General features: G+C 46.9%; 1 protein-coding gene across 1 annotated transcript in view; it reads right to left on the reverse strand.

Annotated features, from left to right (window-relative positions):
- Positions 1-19,743, reverse strand: part of LOC126214925 (slit homolog 3 protein-like) — a 143,228-nt gene that overhangs the window by 44,753 nt on the left and 78,732 nt on the right. Inside the window, exon 7 of the mRNA XM_049941565.1 lies at positions 18,806-19,197. Coding sequence (XP_049797522.1) covers positions 18,806-19,197 — 392 coding nt within the window. The remainder of the gene's footprint in view (positions 1-18,805; positions 19,198-19,743) is intronic.

Here is a 19,743-nt window from a genome sequence, read left to right on the forward strand (position 1 = left end):
TGTTGGGTAGTGTCTCTAGTATAACCCCAGTTAGCATCACGTCGCTCTTCTCATTTCTGAGCTCGCAGTGAGTGCGTAAAGATGTCTAGAAAATAGTGTCTGCCGCCAAGTACGGGGGCCTGGTGAGAAATTTCCCCTGAAGCTATGCAGCTAACATTACATAACTGTCGTGCTGTTTCGTCTTCAAGACAATTCTCAGCCGCATTCTGCAGGAGCAATGAAGATGCTCCTGCATCGTTTTCAAATGGAAATGTGAGATTACCCACAATACAGCCCGTAATTGTCTCCCTCTGAGTTTCAGCTCAGGTCACATGAACCGCTGGTTATGAAGACAACATTTCGGCACAAGACAACGAGCCGTAGGCCAGCGTAGAGAATTGGCGGAGAGCACTGGCGGCTGCCTTCTATAGCGAGGGTATTGGAAAGTTGGTACAACGCTACGATACACGTCTAAGTCGGGTCGGCGACTATGGAGATAAGTAGCTGCAAGGTGTATCTAACTGTTGCAAATAAAACATTTTTGATTTTTACCGTGGTTTCCATTTCGCGACCTATCGGACCTTACTTTCGGAATAGCCCTCGTATAATGTACATGTGTGAAATAAGAAATGATTACAGTTTGAGATAGATAATTTATTAAAGAGAAAGAGCTTCACAGATTGAGCGAATCAATAAAGCGTTGCTGCACCTCTGGACATTATGCAAACAGTTATTCAATAGGCACTGGTTGACAGAGTTGTTGGATGTTCTCCTGAGAGACATAGTGAAAAGTTCTGTGCAATGGCGTGTTAGATGGTCAAAATCCCGAGCAGTTGGGAGGGTCCTGCCTATAATGCTCAAAACATTCTCAATTCGGGAGAAATCCTGTGACCATGCTTGCCAAGGTAGTTTATGGCAACCACGGAAGACATGCAGCAAAAACATTCGCCATATTAGGACAGGCATGGCTTTCCATGAAGGACAACGTAACGGCGCGTAGAATATTGTGGACGTACCGGTGTGCTGTAAGTCTGCCGTAGATGACAACCAAAGGTGTCCTGCTATGAAAAGAAATGTCACTCCAGACCATCAATACTAGTTGTCGCTCTCTCGATCTTTGCCTAATTGGATAGTGCCTGACTATCTCTAGGTTATGAAATTCAAGTGCTTTGCACTATTCCTGCGCTTCCTAATGTGTATTTTACGTGGTCCTATTATTTGTGTTGGTCCAATTATGTGGTTAATATAGATCGCTGTGGCGGTTTTTAATGCTTTAGCGGGTCGGGCCATCTCGTTGTGCCCCTTCTATGTGGTTTATTCCCGAGATTTGAGACAAGCCTGTTTTCTGACTGCTCTGACTTTTCGTAGAAACGTCGTGCCGTCTCATTCTATCCTTTACTGTCTGCGCTCCTGTGATATTATGTAGCTCCCTAGTGGGGAAGTCACGTGGGAGTTTCATGATCATCCGAAGGATTCCACCCTGGAGGCGCTGAAGTCTTCGGATGTGGCAGTCAGCCGCATTGCCGCATACTCCATTACCGGCCTTATAAGGCGTGTGGGTAGGGTTGTCTTCGGGTTCAAGATCGGGTACAGTGCTCTCAATCTTCCACACGCTTTACCCCTAATATCCCTTATGTGTGGCCCCCACGTGAGGCACCTGTCCAAAGTCACCAAGAGATACTTCGCAGTGCGAGTCCATCATGGGATGGGGCCTCCCATGATCCGCACCGGCTGTAGGTCGATGGGAATCTTTTTCCTCGTGAATATGATTGCCTGAATTTTTCTGGCATTGTATTTGAGGCACCACTTGGTGGCCCATGTGCCTAGAGCGCCACAAGCCGTCTGCAGCCGTTCGCATTCGAGCTTATGGTATACAGCGCGGTGTCGTCCGCGTATAATGCGAGAGAGACTCTGTTGGCTATTGGCGTGTCCTCTGTATACAGGGTGAGTCACCTAACGTTACCGCTGGATATATTTCGTAAACCACATCAAATACTGACGAACCGATTCCACAGACCGAACGTGAGGAGACGGGCTAGTGTAATTGTTTAATAAAAAACAATACAAAAATGCACGGAAGTATGTATTTTAACACAAACCTACGTTTTTTTAAATGGAACCACGTTAGTTTTGTTAGCACATCTGAACATATAAACAAATACGTAATCAGTGCCGTTTGCTGCATTGTAAAATGTTAATTACATCCGGAGATATTGTAACCTAAAGTTGACGCTTGAGTACCACTCCTCCGCTGTTCGATCGTGTGTATCGGAGAGCACCGAATTACGTAGGGATCCAAAGGGAACGGTGATGGACCTTAGGTACACAAGAGACTGGAACAGCACATTACATCCACATGCTAACACCTTTTTATTGGTCTTTTTCACTGACGCACAAGTACATTACCATGACATGGAGGACGCATAAATTGGCCAGCTCGTTCTCCTGGTCTTACAACTCTGGACTTCTTTCTGTGTGGTACGTTAAAGGAGAATGTGTACCGTGATGTGCCTACAACCCCAGAGGATATGAAACAACGTATTGTGGCAGCCTGCGGCGACATTACACCAGATGTACTGCGGCGTGTACGACATTCATTACGCCAGAGATTGCAATTGTGTGCAGCAAATGATGGCCACCACATTGAACATCAATTGGCCTGACATGCCGGGACACACTCTATTCCACTCCGTAATTGAAAACGAAAACCACGTGTGTACGTGTACCTCACCCCTCATGGTAATGTACATGTGCGTCGGTGAAAAAGACCAATAAAAAGGTGTTAGCATGTGGACGTAATGTACTGTTCCAGTCTCTTCTGTACCTAAGGTCCATCACCGTTCCCTTTGGATCCCTACGTAATTCGGTGCTCTCCGATACACACGATCGAACAGCGGAGGAGTGGTACTCAAGCGTCAACTTTAGGTTACAATATCTCTGGATGTAATTAACATTTTACAATGCAACAAACGGCACTGATTACGTATTTGTTTATATGTTCAGATGTGCTAACAAAACTAACGTGGTTCCATTTAAAAAAAACGTAGGTTTGTGTTAAAAAAACATACTTCCGTGCATTTCTTTATGGTTTGTATTAACCCGTTACACTAGCCCCTCTCCTCACGTTTGGTCTGTGGAATCGGTTCGTCAGTATTTGATGTGGTTTACAAACTATATCCGGTGGTAACGTTAGGTGACTCACCCTGTATATGGAGTACAGCAGGGGTCCGAGAACGGAACCCTGCGGTACTCCCGCCTGTTTGGGCCTTGATGTAGATATGCCCGCTCCAGCACAGACATTGAACGTTCGTCCCCTGATGTAGGACTCGATGAGACGGACGTGTGGTGTCGGTACCCCCAGTACAAACAATTTGTAGAGGAGGCCATTGTACTATACACAGTCGAAAGCCCTAGACACTCTGTTGGCCTTTGGCGTGTCCGAGGTATACAGGGAGTACAGCAGGGGTCCGAGAACAGAACCCTGTGGTACTCCCGCCTGTATGGGCCTTGCTGTAGATATGCCCGCTCCAGCACAGACATTGAACTTTCGTGCCCTGAGGTAGTACTCGATGAGACGGACGTGTGGTGTCGATGTAGCACTAGCCTTTTAGAGCACAGGCGCTCGAATACCTTCGAGATTGCCGGTAGAAGGCTGATCGGCCGGACCGTATGGCGGGTGACAGTCAAGGCACCTTCAGACACATATTCGCTGGTAGGACTCATCACTGAAGACAATTCTACTACAGTCATCGAGTTCCAGGCCGATGATTTATCTGGAGACGTCCCAGAAAGTTATTGGATACCGACCTGACTGTCGGAAGTCATGCAGCCTAACATCCACTGGAATGCTGCTTCGTTTCATAGCAGAACCCCTTCGGTTGTCATCCGCGCCACCCTTACAACACAGCGGTATGTCACCGATACTCTACGACCTATTTTGTTGCCATTCATAGCACACTATCCTATTCACATATTTCAGCAAGATAATGCCTGCCCGCACACTGCGAGAATTTCTTCTGCAGGTCTTGGTCTTTGCCAATGCAAAGGTCGCCGAACGACTCCATAATTCACAGCATTATGGGTAGAGCCCTCCAGCCAGCCCGGGATTTCGACGATCTAACGCGCCAATTGGACAAAACCTGACATAATATCCCTCAGAAGGAAATCTAACAATTTCACCAATCAGCGCTGCTTTCATAAGGCCCAGATGCGAGCCAACGCGTGATTGACTTGCTCTATTTGTGAAACCCTTCCTCCTTAATAAAGGATCCAAATTTCCTGGATTATAATAATTTGTTTGATACACATGTACACCACGTTTACCAATTCGTGCCCCATTCAGATAAGTCCTTCGTGGTGCGTCGACATCCTATCTCTCTCTGCCTTCTTTTTACGTTATCGTGTAGTACAGACTGCATAGGACTGCATTAGTTCCATACATTTTCGAACCAGGTAGTAACTATTTAGCTGTTCGTATCCAAAAAAAGAGAGTGTGAGGCATTGTGCAAGTTACACACTAAAGCGGCAAAGAAATTGCTATAAGTGTGCGTATTCAAACACACAGACATGTGAATAGCCAGCATACAGCGCTGGGGTCGCAGCGCCTATATGAGACAATAAGTGTCTGGCGCAGTTGTTAAATCAGTTACCGCTGCTACAATGGCAGGTTATCAAGATTTACGTTAGTTTGAACTTATAGTCGGCGCACAAGCGATGGGACACTGCCTTTCCGAGGTAGCGATGAAGCGGGTACTTTCCCGTATAACCATTTCATGAATGTACCGTGAATATCAGGAATCAGGTAAAATATCAAATCTCCGGTATCGCTGCTCCCGTAAAAAGATCCCTAGCAAATTATATAGAGCTCATGGACATGAATGGGTATGGAGATGACCTCAAGGATCCATGGATCCAGCGTATCTGCAGGTGACTGTTCAAGCTGGCGAAGGCTCTGCATTAGTGTGTGGCCTGTGCAGTTGGAGTGATGTGGGAACCCTGATACGTCTAGATACCACTCTAACAGGTGACACGTACGTAAGCATCCTGTCTGGTCACTTGCACCAATTCATGCCCATTGTGCACTTCGACGGACTTGGACAATTCCAGCAGGACACTGCGACACCTACACGTCCGGAATTTCTACAGAGTGGCTCCGCTGACCACCAAACTCCCCAGTCTTGAACAGTATTGAGCATATCTGGGATGCCTTGCTATGTGCTGTTCAGAAGAGATCTCCACCTCTTTGTATTCTAGCGGTTTTATGGACAGCCCTCCAGGATTCATGGTGTTCATGGACAGCCCTCCAGGATTCATGGTGTCAGTTCCCTCCAGTACTATTTAAGACATTAGTCGAATCTACGCCACTTCGTATTGTTGCAACCTTGCGTGCTCGTGGGGGCCCTAAACGATATTAAGCAGTTATAGCGGTTTCTTTGGCTCTCCAATGTATAACCCGTGTTACCGATTTAACTCAAGTATTGCAGTAACAAACTGTGTTTATTTCTCGAGGCAGCTTAAGGGGCTCCGGAAAGGCTCAAAATCATGAAAAGTTCAATTTTTACTTTTTTGCGTTTTCTGAATCTGCAGACTATTACCTTTTAATAGATATATAATTTATTCAATTCCGAAGACTACAACTATTTTTAATTTTTTTTTGAAATGTGTTCTACATTGGCGTGACCCACTGTGGAGCTGTTAAACTGCTGTCAAATGGTGTTATTATTAACGTCCGTGTTCATCAGGTACATTTTAGTGATGTGAGATAAAGTATATGTTGTGGCTAACCTGTGACGGTTCAATATATATCGCTGGTGTGATTGTCGATTGTTTCATGTTTATTTACTCTGTCGTTATCTCGAAAATATTCGTAATTAATTCTGTTTCTTGAGTCTCTGTTTTGTTGAAGTATAATAATGAGTAAAAGTAAAGTTATTAGAAATCCTCTGAAGGCTTTTAAGAAAAGGAGAAATGTTGGAAAGCCAAAGGTATGTGTTATTACTGTAAACAATAAAGACGATGAAAATCCCCAACATAGCTTGTGTCCCAAAGAAGAAGATAGTTGGTGTAAATATAACAAAGGATTGCTAACTGGTGAAGTGTACACTCATAAGCATAGTCTGCCTCATGCAATAATGGAGGTGATAAAACCTATTTTCAGAGACTTAGCAGCACCTGAACTGTTGAAAAAGTGTATTTACGGAAAAACTCAAAACCCCAATGAAAGTGTAAATAGTGTTATATGGTCGAGAATCCCCAAGACTGTATTTGTTGGAATAGAAACACTTCACTTTGGTGTGTATGATGCTGTTGCGACTTTCAATGATGGAAACATTGTAAGGTGCAAGGTATTTAGAAATATGGGAATGAAGATAGGTTCTAACATGGTACGAGCGATGCTTGCTTTAGACAAGGAACGCCTTCGGGCTGCAGACAGGGCTGTAAAGAGTCTAGAAATACAAGCAAGAGTAAACAGGAGGAGGAACAAGAGGAAGCTGGAGGAGGAGTTTGCAGAGGATGAAGATAATCCATCCTATGGACCTGGAATGCACTGAAAAGTTAATCCAATCTTTGTCGCTCGATTCCCAAAACTTTTATTTTCTCATACTAATTACATGTTTTCTAAGGATCTTCCAAACGTATTTGTTTCAAACTTTCAGTAAATGTTACACAGTACCTTCTGCATAATTTAACACAGCCTTTTTCCAAAAAACTGTATATTTTTGAATATATAAATAAAAATTTGCAAAAAAAGTCGTGAATTTTCATTACAATTTTAAAAAATTCACCTCTAATAAGTGAACTAAAATTTTGTAAAATCCCTGTGTTCAGTTGTAGCCCATATTCCAATAAATAATCTGTAAAAAGTTCAACTTCCTACCTCAAATACTTTGTGAGGAAAGATGTAATTTATAAGCGTTATTTTAACATTGCAAGTATAGGTCGTTCCGGAGCCCCTTAACGTACTGTGCACAAATACCCCGACTTTATTCGTAAAATATTTGAGGATCTAACAAATATAAACACAATTCAAAACATTGTCTAAACCTTTATTCGCTTACAAGCTTAACGTCAAGTATTTAACACTCATGTACGGCGATATTCTGTTGTCTCTGGTGAAGAATTTCTTAATAGGGTCCATCTGTAGCAGACATCTTGCAATGTAGTAATTTTGATGCGATTTTGTTGTGTTGTTCATTATTGCGCTACGAAAACTGCTTATAACAGGAAAGAGGAAGCCTTGAAGGTGGGTTATTACTTGAAGTGTTAGCGAATTCTACGTGGGACGCAGAAAGTGTACTTATCTTGCCTGGGAAGAAGAAACCTTTCTGTGAGTCTTGGATGGGCAAGAAGGACAGAGGAAGAAGAATACAGCAACTCCTATTCCAGTGAATGGTATACAGTAGGACAGTTTTGGTCACTGGTCGGAGTATAGGCCGAAAGCTAAGTTGTAGACTTTGCCCTCAGGGATAATCGTGTGTAAAATATGGAAAACATGGAAATCTTTTGTGCTCTGTAGCAAAAAGGAATTGTTTTAAGGCATCTGACATGCTCTGATTTAAACCGTTTTCTCAGAGTCACAGGAAAAACACCGTAGTACTTTCACTACAGCAACCACGCTCTTCTTATGGACAATGATACTTACAGATAACACAATGTATTTTGAAGCAGCGTATGTGAAATTGTTCACATAACCATATACATAAAATTTAAGTAACTTAATACTTTTGGTTCAGAATATTTCATTGTGTGCGAAATAAGGGATTAACACACTAACTCGCACATAAAGTAATGAGAAAATTTTTGTACGTGGGGGTTTGACTGTTTAAGGAATCGGAGATTTACTGGTATCCCTCTAATTTCTACATTTAAGTTATGTCTTTTTGTATAGAGGATGACAGCTGCATTCTCTCGCACAAGACTTGGAAAAGTGCTGCTACAATCTGTAAGGTGCGATCCTCACTGAAGTAATACTGCATGCCATGTTATATGTGATGTTACTTGCGATACACAGAAGCAACACATATTGGTGGAGCATGTAGAAATGCAGTTGAAGCGACTAGCCGGTTCACACACGGACGACAGCGATGCAACACCGATATAATTCTACGTCGTATCGCCCGGTGCAACAAGAAAGTGTAATTGCTCCACGCAACTCTGATGTACGATAAAACGTGAGGGAAATTTCAAGTCTTTTGAAGTACCTCACAAAAATGTTGATGCAGCAATGATACATCCGTCTCAATAGTTAATTTCCCAGTACAGCTTTTATTTTTCCCGCAAGAGTTTAAAAAACACTGTTTCGGATTTGCAAATAATCTCCGCTCTGCAGTATTGCTCATTCGATCTTGAGGAAACTGCTCGGTAAAGTGTTTATGCACCTTATGGTCAGACACCTTAGCACTGAAATTGTTTTGTTTTCGCTTTTATTCATCTTATTGTGGCATGAAGGATTGCTTTGTTCCCTACTAAAGTTAGGTTGGCGTCACTGGTAAAACATGACCATTCGCTGTTTATATTTTGACTCTGTTTGTGGCCGGCCGCGCTGGCCGAGCGGTTCTAGCCGCTTCAGTCCGGACCCGCGCGACTGCTACGGTCGCGGGCTCGAATCCTGCCACGGGCATGGATATGTGTGATGTCCTTAGGTTAGAACTAAGTTCTGGGAGACTGACGACCTCAGATACTAAGTCCCACAGAGCTCAGAGCCATTTGAACCATCTGAACTCTGTTTGTCAACTGTGCTCACATAATAAATGCAGTTATATGAAGTCTGTTTCGATTCATTGCTTGGGACACGGGACACAGGCCAGCAGAAGTGGACCAGGGACTAAACTCCCAGAATGGACGGCAGCCAGTACAATTCACCACTGTTTGACGATGAAATCCACAGTAAATAGTTTTCTGACATAGTTGTATGAGGGCTCAGAACTTGACCTCGAGATCAGGAAACGCCACAACTTTTTGGGAATCCTTTGTCGTCAGACTTTCGTCCAGTTTTGGCTGTCCACAGTCTCTTACTGTCTATAGAAATTTTTTTGGTATTGATGTAATCGTTAGGTCTTACATCATCTATAATCTATTATACGTATTCCAGTCTCCATTACTAGTCCTTCCAACTAGAAATATTACCGAAAGCTGCAGCAAATATCCTACTTAACCTGCCGCCCAGGCAGAAGTCACTCACCATGGGGGTGAGAGACCGTATACTCCGCAAGAGAAATCAGCAATTAATCAGGGGTAACTGGATTGTGCAGGAAATTCCAGAGGGTTGGAAGGCAGCACTCATCTACTCCATGCACAAGAAAGATGACAAAATGGACTGTACCAGCCAGATGGGAGCCTCCCTTCTGAATGTCTGCTGTAAGATACTGACCAACTTTATAGTGGGTAGACTCCCAGTGTTTTCAGAAGAAGTAGCGGCCAGTGTCAGGGTGGTTTCAAAAAGGGCCGTTCGACCATGAACAGCATCTATACACTGTGACAGCTCACTGAGAACAGGTTTAGCCGAGCGGTCTAAGGCGCTGCAGTCATGGACTGTGCAGCTGGTCCCGGCGGAGGTTCGAATCCTCCCTCGAGCATGGGCGTGTGTGTTTGTCCTTAGGATAATTTAGGTTAAGTAGTGTGTAAGCTTAGGGACTGATGACCTTAGCAGTTAAGTCCCATAAGATTTCACACACATTTAAACTTTTTTTTTTTTTTTAGAAAAGGTCGGAATATGGCGAAGAGTATGTGGATGAGGGACAGGATGGAGGTAGTAGTGAGCAAGATGCATCTCCTGCTGAATGAATTGAAGACCAGCAGAACTAAGCCTGACCAAGAGACCCACTCTAGGCTCTGGTAATCTGAAAGGCTCGATGTAGCAGATAAAAGAAAAATCGTACATCACACGTTTACCAGTGATGTAGCCCTGTTGTCCAGATCTAAGTAAGAAGTAATAAAGATGAGCAACAGAGTGGAGGTAGCAGCGAGAGAGATCCTTGTCCAGCTGAATGAACTGAAGACCGAGTATCTGGTCAATTATTCAAAATGACAGTCACAATCGCGTTATTTATTTTGCCGCCAACCGGTTTCAACCCACGATTGGGTCATCTTCAGGGCAGTCTACACCATTTGGTCGCTCGCTGGAGTCGTCACCCTGCCTGTGCAGGTTGTAACTATCTGGTGATCAGCAGGACTAGGCCTGCCCACCCCATACTCTGGTAGTCCAAAAGGATCGAGGTGAAAAAATCACACATCAAGCATTTGCTGATGACAAAGCCTTGTTGTCTGGATCCAAGAAAGAACTAATGCAGCTGAACAACAATGTGTCGATGGCAATCCGCAACATCCATCGCCTGGTGAATGAACTGAAGGCCAAGTGTCTGGAGATCAGCAGGATTAAGTTTATTCGAGAGACCCACTCCATGCTCTGGTAGTCAGAACTCAGTCCTACATGAAAGGGTTTATTACTTTCAATATCTAGTTTCAATCCTAACACATCCCCCTGTGGGTTCGAGGGTTAGAATAGGCCCGCGGTATTCCTGCCTGTCGTAAGAGGTGACTAAAAGGAGTCTCAAAAGTTTCGGCCTTATGTGATGGTCCCCTGTCGGGTTTGACCATATCTCAAAATTCTTCCGAAGAGCGAGCCGACTGGGGCCTTACATGGTGCATTTTGTCCATCGTGCATTAAGACCTCTATCCCGCTTTCTCGTCGTCGCATTGCCGTCCCGCTCATTCTCCATCTCTTGGGCGAGGATGTGTTCATGGATGCAATTTTCACTATGCACTGTGCGGAGACGACGACCATGGACTACGTGTCACCTAAAATCCAGCACGGTAGCCAGTCCGTTGTGGTGGGGCTGCCATGTACCCTGTTGGTTGTAGCCCCCTGACAACACAGGGATTGCTCTACTGTTGCCTGCGCCGTTAACTCCCTACGTATGCCGAGGAGTAGATGCCCATCTCCCTGGGGCATCGGGACTCCCGGCAATGGCCATCCTGCCAGGTGGCCCTTGCTGTGGCTGGGCGGCGCCCGTGGGGAGGGCCCTTGGTCGGAGTAGGTGGCATCAGGGCGGATGACCAGCAATGAAGCGTGGTACATCATCTCTCGTTGGTGGTCAGCCGCCAGCAGTCTCTAAGCGTTCTCAGGCTCAATTTAATGCTCAGAAGTACGATCCGAAAACGCTCCCCTCCCTGGCCACACCGTGGGAGGAGCGTAAGTCTCAGGATGGCAGTTACAGTTATTCGCCACGATTCTTAGTTTGTACGAGAGCTGATGGGGAGTCTTTTCTATCCACAAAGCCTCAGTTCTTCATCGAGCATTTAGAGGACAAGTTTTGGGAGGTGGAGGGCTTGTCCAAAATGCGCTCTGGATCAATCTTGATTAAAACAGCATCCTCTGCCCAGTCACGCAGGTTACAAGCTTGTGACAAGTTGGGGGATGTTAACGTTACCATCACACCACACAAGAGTTTAAATATGGTCCACGGTATTATTTTCCATAGGGACCTCCTTTTGCAGTCTGATGACGAGCTGCGCACCAATTTATAGCGCTGAGGTGTACATTTCGCCTTGCGTGTTCATCGGGGTCCGAGGGACAATCAGGTAGCAACCGGTGCCTTCATCTACCGATGCGGTGCTTTAAGTGCTGGAAGTTCGGCCACATGTCTTCCCGCTTCACTTCCAACCTCACATGTTGAGATTGTGGACGCCCATCACATCCCAATACTCCATGTGCCCCGCCTCCCATCTGTGTCAACTGCGGAGAGCACCATTCACCTTGCTCGCCAGACTGCAGGATCTTACAGAAACAACGCAAAATCATGGAATATAAGACCCTGGACCGGCTGACCTGTACTGAGGCCAAGTGGAAATATGAACGACTACATCCGGTACGAATGACTTCCTCCTATGCTGCTGCAACGACAACCGTGTTAGCCCCATCAGTTCAGCATACTCCAGTCACATCACAGAGCTGTACAACTCCACATGCCCCCTTGCCCGTGGGTGGCTCCCACGCCACCTACCTCGAGAGCAACACCCCCTCACACATCGGGGACATCTGTCCCCGCTACTCAGCCAGAGAGGTGTCCAACTTCTTCTGCTTCTCACTCTCGCAAGGGGTCCCTTGGGTCCCTCCCTTCCCAGGTTTCCACCAGCGGGAAAGCTGCCGACCGACCGTGGCGTAAGTGCCCACAATCAGCTGGTCATCGGGCTTCGCGATCCTCCTCAGTCCCGGAGACTGAATCGGTGAAGCCCTCCCGGCCAGTGAAACCCAAGGAGCAGCGTGAGAAATCTAAGAAGAAGAGCTCTAAGCCCAAGGAACTCGCAGTGGCACCCACCCCACCGCAACCTTCCAGCTCTGCATCTGAGGACGAGGTGGCGATTCTGGCGTTCGCTGAGGACCTCGATCTCGCCGGTCCCTCAGACACCATTGATAGCACTAGCACAGGTGCTCAGCCGGAGGCAGCAGGTGACCCAGCGACGTAATCTGCCTTCCCAGACATGGACAATATCATCCTCCAGGGGAACTGCAGCGGTTTCTTCCAACATCTAGCTGAGCTCCGACAACTTATCAGCCTTCACCCTTTCTTCTGCATTGCTCTTCAGGAAACTTGGTTTCCAGCTATGTGAACCCCCGCCCTCCGTGGCTATCGGGGTTATTATAAGAACCAGGCAGCTTATGAAAGGGTGTCTGGTGGCGTCTGCATCTATGTCCTTAACTCTCTTCACAGCGAGTCTGTCCCTCTACAAGCAGCTTTAGAGGCTGTCGCTGTTCGGGTGTGGTCGCCACAGGCTGTTACCGTCTGCAGTCTTTACCTGCCACCGGATGGTGATGTCACGCAGCATGTCCTGGCTGCGCTGATAGCCCAATTGCAGCCACCTTTCTTGTTACTGGGCGACTTCAACGCCCATAACCCTCTGTGGGGTTGGTCAGTGGCAACAGGTCGAGGCGCCACCGTTGAGCATTTATTGGCGCAGCTCGATCTCTCGATTTTAAATGATGGTGCCTTCACACACTTCAGTGTGGCGCATTGCATATACTCCACCATTGACCTTTCGATCTGTAGCCCTAGCCTCTTACCTTCTATCCAATGGAGTGTGCATGACGACCTGTGTGGTAGTGACCACTTTCCGATCTTTCTGTCACTGCCACGGCGTCACTCTTCTGGGCGCCCCAGCAGATGGGCTATGAATAAGGCTGACTGGGACTTGTTCTCCTCCATTGCCGCTATTGAGCCTCTCTCTAATGCCGCCATTGACGCGGTGGTTCACTCAGTCACCACCAGCATCGTTACTGCCGCAGAATCTGCCATTCCCAGTTCTTCTGGGTCCCCTCGGCGGCGAACTGTGCCTTGGTGGTCGCCTGAGATCGCTGAAGCGATTAAAGATCGCCGGCGGGCGCTCCAGCGTCACAAGCGACATTCCTCCATCGTACACCTTATCGCCTTCAAACGGCTGCGTGCACGAGCCCGCCGCCTTATCCGCCAACGCAAGCAGGAGTGCTGGGAGCGGTATGTGTCCACCATTGGCCTCCATGTCATTCCATCGCAGGTCTGGGCCAAGATCCGACACCTCTATGGCTATCGGACCCCTGTCAGCGTCCATGCGCTCTCACTGAATGGAGCAGTTTGTACTAACTCCGACGTAATTGCCAACCGCTTGGCGGAGCATTTTGCTCTGAGTTCCGGTTCTGCCAATTACCCAGTGGCCTTCCGCTCCATTAAAGAGAGGATGGAACGTCGGAGGCTTTCGTTTCACACCCACCATCCAGAATCGTACAATGTTCCATTCAGTGAGTGGGATTTTCGCAGTGCCCTAGCCGCTTGCCCTGATACCGCTCCTGGGCCAGATGGCATCCACTGTCAGATGCTGAAACGCCTTTCAGTGGACTGCCAGCGACGGCTCCTCGACCTTTACAACTGTATTTGGGTCGAGGGTGAGTTTCCGTCGCAATGGCAGGAAAGTATTGTTATCCCCATTCTGAAACCAGGCAAGAACCCTTTGGAGGTGGACAGCTACCATCCCATTAGCCTCACCAACGTTCTTTGCAAGTTGCTTGAACGGATGGAGAGCCGACGCTTGAATTGGGTACTGGAGTCTCGGGGCCTTCTGGCTCCATCTCAGGGTGGGTTCCGTAAAGGCCGCTCCGCCGCCGACAATCTGGTGAGCCTGGAGTCGGCCATCCGTACTGCCTTCGCCCGCCGTCAGCACCTGGTCGCTGTCTTTTTCGACATGCGGAATGCATACGATACGACATGGCGTCATCACATCCTTTCTACGCTTCATGGATGGGGTCTTCGGGGCCCTCTGCCGATCTTTATCAGAAATTTTCTGTCGTATCGTACCTTCCACGTGCAAGTCGCGGCCTCCCATAGTTCCTCCAGAGTTCAGGAGAACGGTGTGCCACAGGGATCTGTTTTAAGTGTCTGCCTGTTTTTAATAGTCATTAAAGGGCTCGCTGCGGCGGTGGGAACGTCCGTCTCAGCGTCCTTGTATGCTGACGACTTCTGCCTTTACTACTGTCATTGCAGCTGCTGAACGTCAGCTACAGGGCGCTATCCGTAAGGCGCAGTCTTTGGCTGTAGCTCATGGATTCCAGTTTTCGGCAGCCAAGACCTGCGTTATGCATTTCTGCCGGCGACGCACTGTCCACCCGGAGCCTCGGCTTTATTTTTACCTCGAGCTTCTTGCAGTGGTGGCGTCACATAGGTTTTTGGGGGTGGTTTTTGATGCTCGGTTGACTTGGCAGCCTCATATTCGGCAGCTTAAACAGATGTGTTGGCGGCATCTAAATGCTCTACGATGCTTGAGCCACACCCGCTGGGGCGCCGACCGATCTACCCTGTTACGGCTCTACCAGGCGTTAATCCAGTCCGTCTGGATTATGGGAGCCTGGCTTATGGGTCAGCATCCCCATCTGCGTTGCGTGTGCTGGACCCAATCCTCCACAGCGGGATACGCCTTGCCACTGCTGCTTTCCAAACCAGCCCAGTGGACAGCATACTTGTGGAGGCGGGTGCCCCTCCACTGCGGTTACGGCGCCAACGTTTGTCGGCCGCTTATGCTGCCCATGTATTCAGCCTTCCCGGGCATCCTAACTATCGTCTACTGTTCCCACAGTCGCACGTCCATCTTCCAGAACGTCGGCCCAGGGCTGGATGTACGATTGCGGTCCGCGTCAGAGCTTCTCTCCGGGCTTGGGGCCTTAACTCCTCCGCCTCCTTTCCGGGCACCTCTGCGTACACCCCCGTGGTGTGTGCCTCGCCCTCGCCTTCAGCTGGAATTGGCACAGGGCCCGAAGGACTCAGTCCGTCCGGAGGCCTTCCGCCGCCGCTTTCTTTCCATCCTCGCAACGTATCAGGGCTCTGGCATTGTTTACACTGACGGCTCGATGGTTGCTGGTCGTGTCGGTTATGCGCTAACCCTAGGGGGCCATTCTGTACAACGTTCATTGCTGGCTGGCTGCAGCGTTTACACTGCTGAGCTGGTCGCCGTCTTTCGTACCCTAGAGTATATCCGCTCCTCCTCAGGTGAGTCCTTCGAGATCTGTAGCGATTCCCTGAGCGGTTTACGAGCTCTCGACCAGTGTTTCCCTCGTGCTCGTCTGGTGGTGGCTATCCAGGAGTCCCTTGCATACTCTTGCCCGTTGCTGCCGCTCTGTGGTCTTTGTTTGGACACCAGGCCATGTTGGGATACCCGGCAATGAAAATGTTGACCGCCTGGCGAAAGAGGCCACCAGTACACCATATCTGGACATTGGCCTCCCAGAGACTGATTTGAGGGCAGTCTTATGCAGCAAAGTTATCTCGCTTTGGGACGCTGAATGGCGCGGTCTGGCCACCCCTAACAAACTCCGTGCCGTCAAGGAGACGACGACTGTGTGGCACTCCTGCTTGTGAATCTCTCGCAAGGAGTCTGTCGTCCTCTGCCGACTGCGCATTGGGCACACACGGATGACCCACGGCCACTTATTGTGCCGTGAGGACCCACCTCTATGTCGCTGCGGCTCCGTTTTGTCTGTGGTCCACATTTTGTTGGAGTGTCGCCTTTTAGCTGTGCTCAGGCAGACGTTTGCGCTGCCTGATACGCTCCCTGCCCTTTTAATAGATGACTCTGGCATGGTGGACTTAGTTTTGCGTTTTATTCTGGCAGGGGTTTTTTATCATTTAATCTGAGTGTTTATGTTTTTTAGTGTTGATTCTGGCTTTTGGCCTCCGATTTTAAACTGAGTTTTTAGTGCGTCCTCGGTGGTTGGCTTTTCCTTTTTTTCTCTATGGTCGGCCAACCACCGTCACACACTGTGTGATTTTGATTTGTTTTGTCTGATCACTGTCTGAGTCTTTCTTGTCCTGTGTCGTCTGACGTCTTATCTGTTGTTCGTTCTTTTTTTTTATTCTCTGTGGGTGATTTTAGTTTTTTGGAAAAAGGAACCGATGACCATCGCAGTCTGGTCCCTTTAACCCCCACAAACCAACCAACCAACCAATCTTAACACAGGAGATGTCGCATGAGGCGGTAACTAATGCGATGATCGAAGCGAGAGTTTGAGTAACCTTTTAAAATCTCACAGTCTCTCAACTAACTTCAAACTCCAAGTGTGCAAAATACTGAGCAAGTTCTGTTGGGCTAGATGATTGCGAAACTTGCATTGTTCGAAAGAAAGAGCTAAATAATCATCTCATTCTTGAGTGAAAAGTCTTAAAAGAGATAAAGGGTCCAGTGTAAGGTCACTGGACAATGGAGAATCAATGCATAATTGTAAGCCTAAATATTGTGGCTAGATAGTTAAACAGTGATGAGCTTTGAAATCCATAAAGTTTCCTCCTCGCAGAAAAAAAAAATAGATGGACGAGTATGATCCCCCTTCGACGCTGTTGGAACAATGTCAGTGGAAACTTGTGCTAGACTCGGGCTCGAATCCGGATTTCCAACTTTAGGCGAGTTACAGCTTAACCACTTCATCTGTTCATACACGTATTACAGCCAGCCCCAATCTTCCATATATCATCTTTCTTGTCTCACAAACTTCTCTCTTACTTTACGTATATTCCCATCTAGGAAGAGCATATTCATTTAGAATCGAGGGCTTGGTATTGGCAAATAAATACATAAGAGAAGTGCCTCTGTTATTAAGAACTATGGTGCATTGTTCCCTCAGACATGTATGTTTGAAACTGAGTCAGGTTGAGGAGGAGCCCTCTGGTTGGATGTCGTTCTCTGAGCCTAATTATGTGACGTAACATAAAGAAATTACTCACTATAATATCTCGTTTCATGCATTATTTGTCACCATAACCTTTAACATTCTTCATACAGCCACATCTCAATTGTTTTCACGATGATATTCAGTCAATTCACATAACTACATTTAATAATTTGTGGGGATTTGAAATGGAACGGTCACATATGCTCACTTGCAGGTAAATCATATTGCAGGCTCACTACTATTGGAATCAGGATGACAAAATAAGACGAACTACCATGCATACATAGGCTTTTGAGCCCTGGGGTTAACAGTAGTTGGAAAGTAGGGCAATAGATGATGATACAGTTTCGTCAGATTTTAAAATTGAGTGATCACATAGATGTGGCCACCCCAGTTACTACTACACTATCCTCAGATAACTCTTCACCCATACAACGGTCACATCCAAATGTGGACAGTCTATCAGAAACATCTGGAGTATTCTAAACAACAGTATCAGTCTCTGAGGGGTAATCATATGAAAATCAAATGCCAGCTACAATGGGGCCATTCAAAAGTAATCGTCACACAAGTTACCACATTTATCTTGCTGTGAGACAAGATTATCAATTCCTGTTTCTCAGAGTGGGCCGCTGATGAATCCATGACCACACCCATTCTTGCACAGACGTCCACAGGTGTCCCTAATCAGGTCACCATAGTCGTGACACACGGTGAAAGATTTGGGCTCTAACGAAGATGTTGAGGTATTGAACAGCAAAAACGTTAGCCTTCGTCCAAATGGCACTGTGGGAGGTGGAAGTTATGGTCCAACAGGATAATTGTATCCAACTTTATTTCTGGGTGTTTTGACTTCATGACGAGGAACTTGACGAGCAGATGACCCCTGCAGTCGAAGAAGAAGGTCATCTTGATCTTAGCGGGATCTATGTGAACAGCACTTGATTTCCTTAGCGGAGGAGATGTGGGATGTTTCCACCCAAGCCATTTGCCCTCGGACTGAGAGTGGTGTCACCGTGTAAGGTCATGATGACCTTTTTCTTCGATTGCAGAGGCACTCTGCTCGTCGAGTTTATCGAGCGTGGAACCACAATCAATATGCATCACTACAAAGACATTTGGCACATACTGCCATGAGCAATAAAGTCAAAACCCCTAGGAATACTTTCAGGCAGAATCATCCTGTTGCACCATAATGCCCGCCTCCGCAGTGCCAATCACACGCTAGCTACGCTTCAGCGAGTGGCTAGGAAATAAAGAAATATCCTCCATACATCTCACGTCATTCACCATGTGGTTTTCACATCTTTGTCGACCTGAAGAAAACATAGAATGACGTCGCTTTCAGTCGTATAAGGAAGTCCAAGAGTGGATGCGGTTTTGGATCGTAATTGACATACAACGTTTTGAGAAACAGCAGCTGATCATCTCATCTCTCAATGGGAGGCGGTAGTGATTACTTTTGAATGGAACCATTCCATGGTCCCATTGTGGCAGGTGTTCAGTTGTCATTTGACTGCCCCTTATATATACACGTCGTCATTAAGGTGTGCATTGGTATCACAAGAATGGTACATTTGATCTGTTCCAAAGAAGAGAGTAAACAAGTAATTAAAAAGAGCAATTAGAAAAAGTGCGTACCTCGAGAGATTGTTGTCTTCTAGCCAGACACACCAGAGATCAGTGTTGTTGATGAAGAGTCGCCCAGGCAGTCTCTTGAGCTTGTTGTGGCCCAAAAATAGAATCGACAGCTCAGGGCAGTTGGCCAGCAGCTGCTCTGGCAACTCCTCGAAGAGGTTGTTTGACATCTCCAGTGTCAGCAAGCCAGTGGTCTCCTTGAAGACATCACCTGGCAGTGAGGCCAGCTGGTTGTGGGACAGGCGCAGGTAGCGCAAGCCCCGCATCCCGGCAAACGCATCTCCAGGGAGGGTCTTGAGGATGTTCTCTCTGAGATCCAATGTGTGCAGCAGGGGGGTGTGCCGGAACATGCCTGGTTCCAGGGTTTCCAGCTGGTTGGAGGCCAGGAGTAGATCCTGTGAATGCAGGACAGTACCTCTCTAAATGCACGTAGACCAAGGTAAGGGCTACAGTCCGAAAGTGACAATGATATCTAAGTGTTCTGAGTGGGTAGTTCACCTTGAAATTTAGGCTGAATTCTGTTTGTGCATAGACATTGGCTGCCTTTAGTGGGGGCGAAGGCAGCTGTTTAAGTAACACTTTGAAAAATTCCTACGGAATACAGTGTACTATAACCACAGGCGGAGGCTTCCTTTTTCAGATTGTTATCCCCAGTCTAGTTTCGATGGGAGGTAATTATTAGAGTTAGAATATTTTTTTTAAAAAAAAAGTGGTTTTAGTGGCAATGGGATACCGACCTAGACAGAATATCGTATGCTTATAACCTGTCAAACAGACAAATTTGACTTAATTACTGATAGTTACCCTAACATTTCCATTTGACACGTTACAGGGTGGAGTTTGCATCTAGAGTATAGTATAGAGTGAAACGTGGACGATAAATAGTTTGGACAAGAAGAGAATAGAAGATATCGAAATGTGGTGCTATAGAAGAATGCTGA

The sequence above is a fragment of the Schistocerca nitens genome, chromosome 12 (assembly GCF_023898315.1).
Source record: "Schistocerca nitens isolate TAMUIC-IGC-003100 chromosome 12, iqSchNite1.1, whole genome shotgun sequence".
Lineage (NCBI taxonomy): Eukaryota > Metazoa > Arthropoda > Insecta > Orthoptera > Acrididae > Schistocerca > Schistocerca nitens.